The sequence below is a fragment of the Oncorhynchus kisutch genome, linkage group LG24 (assembly GCF_002021735.2).
Source record: "Oncorhynchus kisutch isolate 150728-3 linkage group LG24, Okis_V2, whole genome shotgun sequence".
Taxonomy (NCBI): Eukaryota; Metazoa; Chordata; class Actinopteri; order Salmoniformes; family Salmonidae; genus Oncorhynchus; species Oncorhynchus kisutch.
This window is the reverse complement of record NC_034197.2, coordinates 2,856,734-2,872,460: the sequence shown is the minus strand read 5'-3', so window position 1 is coordinate 2,872,460 and position 15,727 is coordinate 2,856,734. Positions and strand designations below refer to the sequence as shown.

Sequence of the window (15,727 nt, the reverse complement as noted above, 5' to 3'; positions counted from 1 at the left end):
AGCTCCAGACCCTGGGTCTCGACCCCGCACTGTGCAACTGGGTCCTGGACTTCCTGACGGGCCGCCCCCAGGAGGTGAGGGAAGGAAACAACATTTCCACCCAGCTGATCCTCAACGCTGGGGCCCCACAAGGGTGCGTTCTCAGCCCTCTCCTGTACTCCCTGTTCACCCATGACTGCGTGGCCATGCACGCCTCCAACTCAATCATCAAGTTTGCAGACGACACTAGATTGGTAGGCTTGATTACCAACAACAACGAGACGGCCTACAGGGAGTGGGTGAGGGCCCTCGGAGTGTGGTGTCAGGAAATAATCTCAAACGTCAACAAAACAAAAAGGACATAATCGTGGACTTCAAGAAACAACAGAGGGAGCACCCACCTATCCACATCGACGGGACAGTAGTGGAGAAGGTGGAAAGTTTTACACATCAATGAAATGGTCCACCTACACAGACAGCGTGGTGACGAAGGCGGCAACAGCGCCTCTTCAACCTCAGGAGGCTGTAGAAATTCGACTTCTCACCAAAAACACACAAACTTCTACAGATGCACAATCGAGAACATCCTGTCGGGCTGTATCACCGCCTGGTACGACAACTGCTCCGCCCACAACCGTAAGGCTCTCCAGAGGGTAGTGAGGTCTGCACAACGTATCACCGGGGGCAAACTACCTGCCCTCCAGGACCCCTCCAGGACCCCTACACCCCATGATGTCACAGGAAGGCCAAAATTATCATCAGGACAAGAATCCCCCGAGCCACTGCCTGTTCACCCCACTATCATCCAGAAGGAGAGGTCAGTACAGATGCATCAAAGCAGGGGCCGAGAGACTGAAAATCAGCTTCTATCTCAAGGCCATCAGACTGTTAAACAGCCATAACTAAACATTGAGTGGCTGCTGTCAACATACTGACTCATTTCTAGCCACTTTAATGATAAAATTTTTTATGTAATAAACGTATCACTAGCCACTTTAAACAATGCCACTTTATATAATGTTTACATACCCTACATTACTCATCTCATATGTATATACAGAACTCTATACCATCTACTGCATCTTGCCTATGCCGTTCGGCCATCGCTCATTCATATATTTTTATGTACATATTCTTATTGATTCCTTTACACTTGTGTGTATAAGGTAGTTGTGAAATTGTTAGGTTAGATGACTTGTTAGATATTACTGCATGGTCGGAACAAGCACAAGCATTTTGCTATACTCGCATTAACATCTGCTAACCATGTGTATGTAAAAAATACATTTTTATTTTAATAGGTAATTTTCCAAACAATTGTTTACAGACAGATTATTTCAATTCTAATTCACTGTATCACAATTCCAGTGGGTCAGAAGTTTACATACACTAAGTTGACTGTGCCTTTAAACAGCTTGGAAAATTCCAGAAAATGATGTCATGACTTTAGAAGCTTCTGATGGGCTAATTGACAACATTTGAGTCAATTGGAGGTATACCTGTGGATATATTTCAAGGCCTACCTTCAAACTCAGTGCCTCTTTGCTTATTTTTTTCTCTCCATATCCCCAGATTCCTATCGCAAGCTCTGAATCTTCTCACCTTCCGAACTTCGCAGCTAACGTCCCCTGAATGCTAGCTGTCTAGAGCACAACGGACTGTTGGCTTACGAGGCCCATCGAATACATTCCGAAGCCACTAGCTAGCAGTCAGCTATCCTTTGCTAGCGGTCATCAGCTACCTTTATTCCGGACAACTCTCGCCAGTCTGTACAGCGCGACTCAAACCAGAGCTAGTCGGACTTATTCTTCTCGATATCGCCAGATTCCTACCGCAAGCTCTGAATCTATATATTTTTTATTACATTTTTATTATGATATTTTAAAAAAATTCCACCTGGAATTATAGTAGCTAACAACCCCTGAACGCACAGCCGCTAATCTGCGGCCTGCTAGCTATCTAAAGCACATTGGACTGCTGGCTTAAGAGGCCCTTCGGACATATTTCTTCGGACACTATACATATCTTGCCAATTGGCCTGGTTTACCACACGGAGCCCTGCTGATCCGTCCGCTCATGTAACTGCACGAGGGGGCCACAACAGACTTGCCTCCGTTGCGTCATCCCTCTAAGGCCTTTCTGTTAGCCTGCTAGCCCCATGCCGCTAGCTGCCTGAAGCCACGCACTGGACTTGTATGATCACCCGGCTACGCATGCCTTTCCCTAACGTCACCATGCCGTGTCAATTTCTGTTCTCGTTTGTAACTATTGTTTTATTTCACTGTAGAGCCTCTAGCACTGCTCAATACGCCTCGGCTAACAATTTAGTTCCACCCCCCACACACGCAGTGACATCACCTGGTTTAAATGCTATTTCTAGAGACAATATCTCTTTCATTATCACTATATGCACTATATGCTACTATACCTTTGTCTGTACATTATGCCTTGAATATATTCTACCGTGCCCAGAAATCTGCTCCTTTTACTCTCTGTTCTGAACGTACTAGAAGTCCAGTTCTGTTAGCCTTTAGCCGTACCCTTATCCTACTCCTCCTCTGTTCCTCTGGTGATGTAGAGGTTAATCCAGGCCCTGCAGTGTCTACCTCCACTCCCATCCCCCAGGCTCTCTCATTTGTTGACTTCTGCAACCGTAAAAGCCTTGGTTTCGTGCATGTTAACATTAGAAGCCTCCTCCCTAAGTTTGTTTTTTTCACTGCCCTAGCACACTCCACCAATCTGGATGTCCTAGCCGTGTCTGAATCCTGGCTTAGGAAGACCACCAAAAACCTTGACATTTCCATTCCTAACTATAACATTTTCCGACAAGATAGAACTGCCAAAGGGGGCGGTGTTGCAATTTACTGCAAAGATAGAACTCTGCAGGTTGTCTTAATATCCAGGTCTATACCCAAACAATTTGAGCTTCTACTTCTAAAAATTTACCTTTCCAGAAACAAGTCTCTCACCGTTGCCGCTTGCTATAGACCACCCTCTGCCCCCAGCTTTGCCCTCGACACCATATGTGATTTGATTGCCCCCCATCTATCTTCTGAGCTCGTGCTGCTAGGTGACCTAAACTGGGACATGCTTAACACCCCGGCCATCCTACAATCTAGGCTTGATGCCCTCAATCTCACACAACTTATCAATGAACATGCTACCTATATCTATCCTACATCTCTAAGGTCTTCGAAAGCCAAGTTAACAAACAGATTACTGACCATGTTCAATCACATCGTACCTTCTCCGCTATGCAATCTGGTTTCCGAGCTGGTCACGGGTGCACCTCAGCCACGCACAAGGTCCTTAACGATATCATAACCGCCATCGATAAGAGACATTACTGTGCAGCTGTACTCATCGACCTGGCCAAGGCTTTCGACTCTGTCAATCACCACATTCTTATTGGCAGACTCAACAGCCTTGGTTTCTCAAATGATTGCCTCGCCTGGTTCACCAACTACTTCTCTGATAGAGCTCAGTGTGTCAAATCGGAGGGCCTGTTGTCCGGACCTCTGGCAGTCTATGGGGGTGCCACAGGGTTCAATTGTCAGGCCAACTCTTCTCTGTATACATCAATGATGTCGCTGCTGGGGATTCTCTAATGCACCTCTACGCAGACGACACCATTCTTTATACTTCTGGCCCTTCTTTGGACACTGTGTTAACTAACCTCCAGACGAGCTTCAATGCCAAACAACTCTCCTTCCGTGGCCTCCAACTGCTCTTAAACTCAAATAAAACTAAATGCATGCTATTCACCCGATCATTGCCTGCACCTGCCCGCCCATCCAGCATCACTACTCTGGACGGCTCTGACTTAGAATACATGCGTGGATAACTACAAATACCTAGGTGTCTGGCTAGACTGTAAACTCTCCTTCCAGACTCACATTAAGCATCTCCAATCAAAAATTAAATCTAGAATCGGCTTCCTACTTCGCAACAAAGCATCCTTCGCTCATGCTGCTAAACATACCCTCGTAAAACTGACCATCCTACCGATCCTTGATTTCGGTGATGTCATCTATAAAATAGCCTCCAACACTCTACTCAGCAAACTGGATGTAGTCTATCACAGTGCCATCCGTTTTGTAAACCAAAGCCCCATATGTGGAATACTTGGGATGCCTCTCACTTTCTCAGGTACTACTACACAGCCCAATTTACTATAACTTATTGAAAAACCTTATTATAGAATATTTTAGTTGGGTAAAAAAAATGACAGGTGAGTCTCTCAATCATTGAAATTCTGAAGTTGAAAGATGTTAATTGAGAAGTTTAAGGCATTTCGAAATCCGTTCAATTGATACAACAAATAATGATAATACTGACCGATTTCTGTTTTGACTACAGGAGCTTTCCCTTTGAACAAACACCATTTACAGCATACTTTCCGTCAACTGAATGAATGTTCAATTCAATGTCTCTTATTCTACAAAGTCCCCTCAGTGTGTGCGTGTCCGTGACTTGTCCCATTGATGACTGACACTCTCTCTTCCCCCAACAAAGGCACTTACTGGTTGTCCCCAAGGGCCAACTTAGTTCAAAAAGGGTGGGATAAGGAGGAGGGAGGAAGAGAAGGCGGGAGGAGGAAATCAATCTGCTGAAGGGGATGTAAGTAAGCATCTCACCGTAAGGTTGTATTCACCTGTTCGGCGCATGTGACAAATACATTTTGATTTGATGCCAGTGACAGGGGCCTTGCATAGGGCTGGCAGGCAACAGATATTGTATCTGATTTAATTAGGCAAGTCAGATAAGAACAAATTCTTATTTTCAATGGTGGATTAACTACCTTGTTCAAGGGCAGAACGACAGATTTTTACCTTGTCAGCTCAGGGATTCGATCTTGCAACCTTTCAGTTACTAGTCCAACGATCTAACCACTAGGCTACCTGCCACCCCAGATAGAGGGGTCTTTCTGGTTAACAGGATACAGGCTTTTTGAGGGGCTGGGGGGAGTGAAATGGGAGGGGGGGCAAATTTGGGAGGGGGGGCAAATTTGGGAGGGGGGAGAAGGGGGGTGGATTGTTTATATTATGTGAAAGAGAGAGTTGTGGAGGGCTTTTACATTCTCAGCCATCTTGAAGGTTAATCCTCAACAAGTAGAGCTGACTGTGTGTGTGTGTGTGTGTGTGAGAGACTGTGTTTATGATCATGCCGGTATCTGTGTGTGTATACACGTGTGTGTGTGAATGGAAGTGTGTGTCACTCACAAACTGGAGGAAGACATGTCCAAGGCCGTGCCCAGGCTGCGGCTCCGGCTGCAGGCTGGCCTCCACTGCAGACAGAACCTCTTTGTGAACGTCCAGGATGGACTCGATGTTGGAAAACAGGGTCTGTGGTAGCAGACACATACACTCCCAGTACTTCAGTCATTTCAACGCTTCACTTTGTATTCACAATTGTGACACACATACTCACCCAAGGTCAGTATCTTATAAAGCATGTCAATGTTTACTATTATCAAAGCGTTACAGTGCCACAATACACTTTTCTCTGTGCAGAAGAGATTACAAGGCGATTATGGCCCAAACATCTACAGGATAATCCTAACGGTTAAAAAAAAGGCAAAGGTCATATTTACCTTGACATGCTCAGGTGACAGACACTGTTGCTCCTCTGCAGTTTGTCGGATTCTGTGCAGAAAGGCCTGCATGGGTAGTAGAGGAAATACAAAGATGCTGGTTCAAGTCCGGTCTTACTGTCATCGGTTTGTTTACAGCAATAGGCTGTAAGTTTACTTTAGTTTTAAGGTTAAGGGTGAATATCCTGGTCTCACGCAGACGCACACAGTGCAAGAATGAAGACCCAAATGTGCTACACCCTTGTTTACCGTTGCCTCAGTACCTTACAGGTATCTGGGAATCTGTATGAATGTAACTACTGTATAGTGTAGGTCTTTGCTACAGAAGCCATTCAAACCAACGTATGTGGGAAACCGTCTCCCTGGAGAAATGTTGACTCAAATCACTCAAATCCTGACAAGAGAAAAGAAAAAGAGATGTGGGAAAGCGTGCCTCCTCAGTCTCTCTTTCCCTGTCCCGTCTCCTCTCGGTTTGTCTGACTCGAAACTTCTACTCATAGCTTGACAACGTAGGAGCGGTGTCTGGATATTATTTTTTTAGCAGCACTTGAACTGAGATTGTTAATGACAACTAATGAAACCTAAAGAGAAAGTCTGAAGATGGGGAAATAACACCAACGTGGAAACAGATTTCTCAACTGCCTTTTGCAATGTTGACCCAAACTTATTTTACACCTTCCTATTCCTAGCCACAGTGACAGAGCAGGGTCGTTCCACCTCAAACTGAACAAGAAAAAGGATTGACACCCACCAGTAAAGCTTTTTCTAAAATCGTTTGTTGTTAGAAACAGTTATTAGCATTCCTGACAATGAGTATTTAGTATCAGTTGTCAGGGTCTGACAAGTAGTATGGAGCTGTGGCTCGGCGTATTGCTTCTTCATCCTACGTCACCTATTCCCAGTGAACGTTTTTTTCCCCCTGTTCAGAGGAATTTGTCATTGAAGTTCATGTTCATGTTCTATCCTATATCCTGATATTACCAGATTCTGACCACTAGATGGTGCCGTTTTTGCTATTAGGTGATTACATTTTTTTAAAGATACCCCACCAGCTCAATGTTAAAAGGGAGTGTTCACCCAAATAACAAAATTACATATTAGTTTCCTTACCCTGTAAGCAGGCTATTGACTAGGTTCGACAGCAGTCACTGTTTCAAATGCTAACTTTAACATTTGTGGCACAAATCCAATGCAAGTTAATGGTACCTATATTAGCATTTTCACACTTAATTTAAAAATCATCCTAAAATATTTAAACATGTATTATGTAACTCAATGGTGTTACTTATAGAAAATCTGGCTACGAAGCGTGAAAAGGCTTCAAGCATTGAGCTGTTTATGACTTCAAGCCTATCAACTCCCGAGATTAGGCTGGTGTAACCGATGTGAAATGGCTAGCTAGTTAGCAGGGTGCGCACTAATAGCGTTTCAAACGTCACTCGCTCAGACTTGGAGTAGTTGTTCCCCTTGCTCTGAAAGTGACGCGGCTGTTGTGGAGCGATGGGAAACACTGCTTCGAGGGTGGCTTTTGTCGATCTGTTCCTGGTTCGGAAGCTATACTGTTACACTGGCAACACTAAAGTGCCTAAAAGAACATCCAATAGTCAAAGATATATGAAATACACATCGTAGAGAGAGAAATAGTGCTATAATTCCTATAATAACTACAACCTAAAACTTCTTACCTGGGAATATTGAAGACTCAACGTTAAAAGGAACCACCAGCTTTCATATGTTCTCATGTTCTGAGCAAGGAACTTAAACGTTAGCTTTCTTACATGGCACATATTCCACTTTCTTCTCCAAATCAGTGACTTTCAACGTGGCACTGTCACAGGATGCCACTTTTCCAACAAGTCAGTTCATCAAGTTTCTGTCCTGCTGGAGCTGCCCCGGTCAACTGTAAGTGCTGTTACTGTGAAGTGGAAATATCTAGGAGCAGCAATGGCTCAGCTGCGAAGTGGTAGGCCACACAAGCTCACAGAACAACAGAGTACTGAAGCACGTAAAAATGGTAAGTCCTCGGTTGCCACACTCACTACCGAGTTCCGAACTGCCTCTGGAAACAACATCTGCACAAGAACTGTTCGCAGGGAGCTTCATGAAATGGATTTACAACAGCCGCACACAAGCCTAAGATCACTACGCGCAACGAGTTCTCTGGAGTGATGAATCACACTTCACCATCTGGCAGTCCGATGGACAAATCTGTGTTTGGTGGATGCCAGGAGAACGCTACCTGCCCCAATGCACAGTGCAACTGTAAAGTTTGGTGGAGGAGGAATAATGGTCTGGGGCAGTTTTTTTTTAATGGTTCGGACTAGGCCCCTTAGTTCCAGTGAAGGGAAATCGTAACGCTACAGCATACAATTAAGGTTAAGATGGCGCCAATGTTTTACGTGCCCCCAACCAATTGTGTTATTTTGTTTGTTTATAACTTATTTTTTTACTCATTTTGTAAATAATGTTTTGCTGCTGTTGTCTCTTATGACCGAAAATAACTTCTAGACATCAGGACTGCGACCAGCAGAATCCTTTTTCTTCCTTCACGACTCTGACAAGCACGAGGCGGAGGATATACAGCTCCCTCGGGAACAGGCCCCGACCCCCGTGATCTGTGTGAAGAGGAGGCGGAGAAAAAGGCTGGAGAGCGGGCTGCCTTCTGAGAATTCGAAGGCGATCAAATAAACCCCCACCTCCCTCAATTCTGCTAGCAAACATGGAATCTTTGGACAATAAAATCGATGAGTTACGGGGAAGATTAAACAACGGGACAATAAAAACTAACATCTTATGCTTCACAGAGTCGTGGCTAAATGACGACAATATCAACATACACCTGGCTGGATAAACAATGTACCGGCAGAATAGAACAGCGGCGTCTGGTAAGACAAGGAGCGGGGGGATTATGTATGTTTGTAAATAACAATTGGTGCACGATATCTAAGGAAGTCTCGAGCCATTGCTCGCCTGAGGTAGAGTATATCATAAGCTGTAGACCACACTACCTACCGAGAGAGTTCTCATCAGTATTCTTCATAGCTGTTTACGCTACCACCTCAGGTCAGGAGGTTGGCACTAAGATCGCATTGAATGAGCTGTATCCACCATAAGCAAACAAGAAAACGCTCAACCAGAGGGGACGCTCTTAGTTGCTGGGGACTTTAATGTAGGGAAACTTAAATCCGTTTTACCACATTTTTATCAGCATGTTAAATGTGCAACCAGAGGGAAAATAACTCTGGACAGCCTATACTCCACACACAGAGATGCATACAAACCTCTCCCTCACACTCCATTTTGCAAATCTGACCATACTTCAATCCTCCTGATTCTAGCTTACAAGCTAAAATTAAAGCAGGACGCACCCGTGACTAGATCAATAAAAAATGTGGTCAGATGAAGCAGATGCTAAGCTACAGGACTGTTTTGCTAGCACAGACTGCAATATGTTCCGGGATTCCTCCAATGGCATTGAGGAGTACACCACATCTGTCATTGGCTTCATCAATAAGTGCTTTGATGACGTCATCCCCACAGTGATCATATGTACATACCCCAACCAGAAGCCATGGAAAGCTGCCGCTTTCAAGGAGCGGGACTCTAACCCGGAAGCTTATAAGAAATCCCGCTATGCCCTTCGACAAACTATCAAACAGGCAAAGCCTCGATACAGGACGAAGATCGAGTCGTACTACACCGGCTCTGATGTCAGATGTGGCAAGGCTTGCAAACCATTACAGACTACAAAGGGAAGCACAGCCGAGAGCTGCCCAGTGACTCGAGCCTACCAGACGAACTAGACTACTTTATGCACGCTTCGAGGCAAATAACACTGACACATACATGAGACCACCAGCTGTACCAGAAGACTGTGCGATCACGCTCTCCGCAGCTAACATGAGTAAGACCTTTAAACAAATCAACATTCTCAAGGCCGCAGGGCCAGACGGATTACCAGGACGTGTACTGTGAGCATGCGTTGAACAACTGGCAAGTGTCTTCACTGACATTTTCAACATCTCCCTGTCCGAGTCTGTAATCTCTACATGTTTCAAGCAGACCACCAGAGTCCCTGTGCCCAAGAATACTAAGGTAACCTGCCTAAATGACTACCGACCCAAAGCACTCGTCTGTAGCCATGAATTGCTTTGAAAGGCTGGTCACGGTTCAGATCAACACCATCATCCCAGAAACCCTAGACCCACTGCAATTTGCATACCGCCCAAACAGATCCACAGATGATGCAATCTCTATTGCACTCCACACTGCCCTTTCCCACCTGGACAAAAGGAACACCTATGTGAGAATGCTATTCATTGACTACAGCTCAGCGTTCAACACCATAGCGCCCTCAAAGTTCATCAATAAGCTAAAGATCCTGGGACTAAACACCTCCCTCTGCAACTGGATCCTGGACTTCCTAATGGGCCGCATCCCAGGTGGTCAGGGTAGGTAACAACACACCCGCTATTTATTTTATTTTATTTTTTTTATTTCACCTTTATTTAACCAGGTAGGCTAGTTGAGAACAAGTTCTCATTTGCAACTGCGACCTGGCCAAGATAAAGCATAGCAGTGTGAGCATACAACAAAGAGTTACACATGGAGTAAACAATTAACAAGTCAATAACACAGTAGAAAACGAAGGGGGGGTCTATATACAATGTGTGCAAAAGGCATGAGGAGGTAGGCAAATAATTACAATTTTGCAGATTAACACTGGAGTGATAAAAGATCAGATGGTCATGTACAGGTAGAGATATTGGTGTGCAGAAGAGCAGAAAAGTAAATAAATAAAAACAGTACGGGGATGAGGTAGGTGAAAAGGGTGGGCTATTTACCAATAGACTATGTACAGCTGCAGCGATCGGTTAGCTGCTCAGATAGCTGATGTTTGAAGTTGGTGAGGGAGATGAAAGTCTCCAACTTCAGCGATTTTTGCAATTCGTTCCAGTCACAGGCAGCAGAGTACTGGAACGAAAGGCGGCCAAATGAGGTGTTGGCTTTAGGGATGATCAGTGAGATACACCTGCTGGAGCGCGTGCTACGGATGGGTGTTGCCATCGTGACCAGTGAGCTGAGATAAGGCGGAGCTTTACCTAGCATAGACTTGTAGATGACCTGGAGCCAGTGGGTCTGGCGACGAATATGTAGCGAGGGCCAGCCGACTAGAGCATACAAGTCGCAGTGGTGGGTAGTATAAGGTGCTTTAGTGACAAAACGGATGGCACTGTGATAGACTGCATCCAGTTTGCTGAGTAGAGTGTTGGAAGCCATTTTGTAGATGACATCGCCGAAGTCGAGGATCGGTAGGATAGTCAGTTTTACTAGGGTAAGCTTGGCGGCTTGAGTGAAGGAGGCTTTGTTGCGGAATAGAAAGCCGACTCTTGATTTGATTTTCGATTGGAGATGTTTGATATGAGTCTGGAAGGAGAGTTTGCAGTCTAGCCAGACACCTAGGTACTTATAGACGTCCACATATTCTAGGTCGGAACCATCCAGGGTGGTGATGCTAGTCGGGCATGCAGGTGCAGGCAGCGACCGGTTGAAAAGCATGCATTTGGTTTTACTAGCGTTTAAGAGCAGTTGGAGGCCACGGAAGGAGTGTTGTATGGCATTGAAGCTTGTTTGGAGGTCAGATAGCATGCTGATCCTGCTATCCTGCTATGCTGATCCTCAACACAGGGGCCTCAGGGGTGCGTGCTTAGTCCCCTCCTGTACTCCCTGTTCACTCATGATTGCACGGCCAGGCATGACTCCAACACCATCATTAAGTTTGCCGATGACATAACAGTGGTAGGCCTGATCACCGACAATGACGAAACAGCCTATAGGGAGGAGGTCAGAGACATGGCTGTGTGGTGCCAGGACAACATCCTCTCCCTCAATTTGATCAAGACAAAGGAGATGACACCAAGACAGTCGTGAAGAGGGCACGACAAAACCTATTACCCCTCAGGAGATTGAAAAGACTTGGCATGGGTCCTCAATCCTCAAAATGTTCCACAGCTGGTTGCACCACTGGTTGCATCACTGCCTGGTATGGCAACAGCTCGGCCTCCGACCGCAAGGCACTACTACATAGGGTAATGCGAACGGCCCAGTACATCACTGGGGCCAAGCTCCCTGACATCCAGGACCTCTATACCAGGTGTCAAAGGAAGGCCCTAAAAATTGTTAAAAACTCCAGCCACCCTAGTCATAGACTGTTCTCTCTGCTACCGCACGGCAAGCGGTACCGGAGCGCCAAGTCTAGGTCCAAGAGACTTCTAAACAGCTTCTACCCCTAAGCCATAAGAATCCTGAACATCTAGTTAAATGACTACCCACATTGCCCCCCTCTCCACACCGCTGCCACTCTGTGTTGTCATCCATGCATAGTCACTTTAATAACTCTACCTACATGTACATATTACCTAAACTAACCAGTGCCACCGCACACTGACTCTGTACCGGCACCCCCCTGTATTTATTGTTATTTTTTACTGCTGCTCTTTAATTACTTATTAATCTCTTATTCTTATCCATATTTTGGGGGGGAAACTGCACTGTTGGTTAGGGGCTCATAAGTAAGTATTTCATTGTAAGGTTGTTACCTGTTGAATACCTGTTGTATTCGGCGCATGTGACTAATATAATTTGATTTGACTATGACATTCTGTGCTTCAACTTCGTGGCAACAGTTTGGGGAAGGCCCTTTCCTGTTTCAGCATGACAATGCCTCCTTGCTCAAAGCGAGGTCTATACATAAATTATTTGTCTAGATCTGTGTGGAAGAACTTGGCCTGCACAGAGCCCTGACCTCAACTCCATTGAACATGTTTGGGATGAATTGGAATGCCGACTGCAAGCCAGGCCTAATCACCCAACATCAGTGCCCGACTTCGCTAATGCTCGTGGCTGAATGGAAGCAAGTCCCCAGGGCAATGTTCCAACATCTAGTGGAAAGCCTTGCCAGGAGAGTGGAGGCTGTTATAGCAGCAAAGGGGGACCAACTCTATATTAATGTCCATGATTTTGGAATGAGATGTTTGATGAGGTGTCCACATACTTTTGGGCACAGTGTATATTTACTGATTATTATATGAACCCTATAATTTAAAATGAGCCAATTTGGGTGCAATCAATTAGCTTAATTTCTCAGAAGTCAAATTATATATTTTAACAAATCATTTTGCAGGAATGCTAACTTCTGTTTCTAACTACAGAAACAATTTCAGAACAAATCGGAGATGACAGGGCTGAAATGACATGGAACGACGCACACAAACACATCCTTTAATGAATGACCGACACTCCTTATCACACATCAGCATTATGATTCTTTTTTAAATACAATGGAATGGGAGAGCAGGGCAGGTGAAAGCATGAGTGTCTTTGGTAACACCTTATTTGTGTTCTTCATAGTTCGTACAACTGCACTGTGGATGGTCTCGCTCCTAAACTTCTAAATGTGCCACACAGATGTGGAAGAAAGAGGGAGGTGGTACAAATGTGCGACGCCACAAGCAACAAAGGGGTCCTTTCAGTGTCTGCATTATGCCCCATCACCCGGGCTGTATTGGCTATCGGCAGTGTTGCGTTACTAAACGACTAGACTTTTTTTATTGGAAGAGAAGAGGAGAAGTTTGTCAATCGCCAAGCGCTGCCACCAGCATCACTGAGCAGGGGTGATAAAGGGCAGATCAGATAACACACTGGCTGGTCAGAATGAAAAGAAAACAATCTGTGGGGGGCAAATGGGACAGTAGCACACAGAGATGTGAGGAGAGTCAGTGTCCCACTGAAAAAAAGCAGACAAAGCAATGTGGATAGAGTAGGCAGCCCAGATTCACGCTGACAGAAATGTTCCAGTGAACACATTTCTTGAAAGTTACAAATAGTAAACAGGGTTGGTGTCAAATACATTTCCCCCCTCAGTCAACTGAATTGAACTGACCCCAACCATGATCGCAAGAGACCCGCCCCTGTATACAGTACGTCATCCACTGTGCGATTATAGATGGCTCAAAATAGCATGCAGACTCAATTTAGTTGGGTCGTCAATACATCATGTGCTAATAACAGCACGTCAAATAGTACTCTGACAGGGCCACAAAGGAGATCCTCATTCAGGTGATTAATGGTCTGCTGCTGTACAGTGGAAGAGCAGTTGAATGGAGCAGAGCAGCAATATTGCACACCAGGGTCTGTAGCCAGAAGGACTATTTTTATTTATTTATTTTTTATTTCACCTTTATTTAACCAGGTAGGCAAGTTGAGAACAAGTTCTCATTTACAATTGCGACCTGGCCAAGATAAAGCATAACAGTTCGACAAACAACGACACAGTTACACATGGAGTAAAACAAACATACAGTCAATAATACTGTAGAAACAAGTCTATATACGATGTGAGCAAATGAGCTGAGATAAGGGAGGTAAAGGCAAAAAAAAGGCCATGGTGGCAAAGTAAATACAAAATAGCAAGTAAAACATTGGAATGGTAGATTTGCAGTGGAAGAATGTGCAAAGTAGAAATAAAAATACTATGGGGTTGTAAGGTTGAATTTGCTCATATGGAATTCCCAAAGGAGATCTGCTCCAACCTGCTTGTTCTCTAGCCTCGCTCGCCAGACAAATGAACACCAAACATTCAAGTACTAATGTACAAACTTGGTGTCAGTAAGAGAAATACTATGAATCATAGCTACAACACTGAATGCCTGATAGGACATTTGATCAGAGGTTGATCTTATCTTGGTCATTGTCATGAAACCATTAAAATACCATGGCAGTAATGATTTGAAATATAAAACATGTAGTAAAATAACTAAATATCATAATAAAAGATAGTGTTCTCTACCTTGCTCAAAGAGTCATTTCAAATCAAATCTAAGTTTATTTGTCACGTGTTCCGAATACAACAGGTGCAGACCTTGCTATTGTTAGCAAAACATCTTAAGTTTCCTCATCCTTCGCAACACCATTCTCACTTACAGTCTCACTTACCGCTGCAATTTAAGGCCAGTTGCGGTAGAGAGAACTTCTGTTTCGGTAATGAGAATTTAATCATACAGACTATATTTTTTTTAATATAATGAACTATTAAAGTTAAATATTATTTACTAACTGTTGATATTTTGCTTTATGTCTTTCAGTTTAATTGCAGACAGTCAGCTAGTGATAAAAAGGAAGCTTTAGCGAAGGCTGACAATTCAGAGAAAAGGTTTACACCAACCCAGAACTGCTGGAAGAGTCCAGAAGGAAGGACAGAGAGAGGTCACATAGTGTCTATAGGAAGTCATTACCCTACAGTGTTATGAAGTCTACACATGCACGCTAACACATCCACCACACACACACACATAGTAAGCCATTTAGTTTATCCTATAGGATGTCCACACACAGTGTAAGCCATTCAGTCTCTACTATAGGATACACACACACGGTCAGTAAGCTCTACAGAGCTCTACATCTCTAGACACCAGGACCAATGAATACATCTACCCTAAAGGAATCACCCAAGAAGAGGAACAGAAGAAAGAAAAAAGAAAACTATCACAATTGAGGTCAAAGTTGCGCGACACGGAAGAGAAGCTGCTGGAGACCAAAGAGATAGTCAATCTAAAAAGAGGTGTTGAGATGATGGCCAAGAGGAAGCAGGTAATTGTCAACATGAAAGGCAGAGGTCCAATAGAAAACGACAAAGAGGTCACCAGAGAACATTACCCAATAACAGCCAGAGAAGACTAATGTGCAACTTAGCCGCTTCCTTCATCAAGATGAAGTCTCCACTGTAATAACTGGGAAATCTGGAGAAATTCAGAGAAAGGACCAGATATTCCTTAAAATGGACACTATGGCAAATCTTCATAGAACATTTATGTCTGAGAATCCAAGGCACAACCTTTCCAAGGCTCAATTCTTTACATTTAAGCCATTTTGGATTGGCCAGCGAAGAGTCACAGGAGAAAACTGGCTTGAAGAGAAAGAAGCTGCACCAGCTTGGGGTCATAGAAACATCATCCCCAAGGGACACTGTACAGTCCAGTGTTTGTAGTGACGATGACATGTGCTGTTCTAATGTGTTTGTATGTGTTGTTTATATGTGTTCCCTGTTTTTAGCCTGTGTTATTTACTTTTGAAGCACTGCAAAATTAAATTGATTGA

The 15,727-nt window shown here is 44.3% G+C and overlaps 1 protein-coding gene across 3 annotated transcripts in view; it reads right to left on the bottom strand.

The window, feature by feature from the left end:
* LOC109869313 (phosphatidylinositol 3,4,5-trisphosphate-dependent Rac exchanger 1 protein) overlaps positions 1-15,727 on the bottom strand; it is a 132,079-nt gene that overhangs the window by 101,762 nt on the left and 14,590 nt on the right. For all 3 annotated transcript variants that reach the window (XR_004205139.1, XM_031803471.1, XM_020459382.2), the window contains 2 exons: positions 5,573-5,638; positions 5,202-5,324 (listed from right to left, as the gene is read on the bottom strand). Coding sequence is in view for 1 of the 3 variants with exons in the window: in XM_020459382.2 (XP_020314971.1) it covers positions 5,202-5,324; positions 5,573-5,638 (189 nt within the window). In the remaining 2 variants the exon portion in view is untranslated. The remainder of the gene's footprint in view (positions 1-5,201; positions 5,325-5,572; positions 5,639-15,727) is intronic.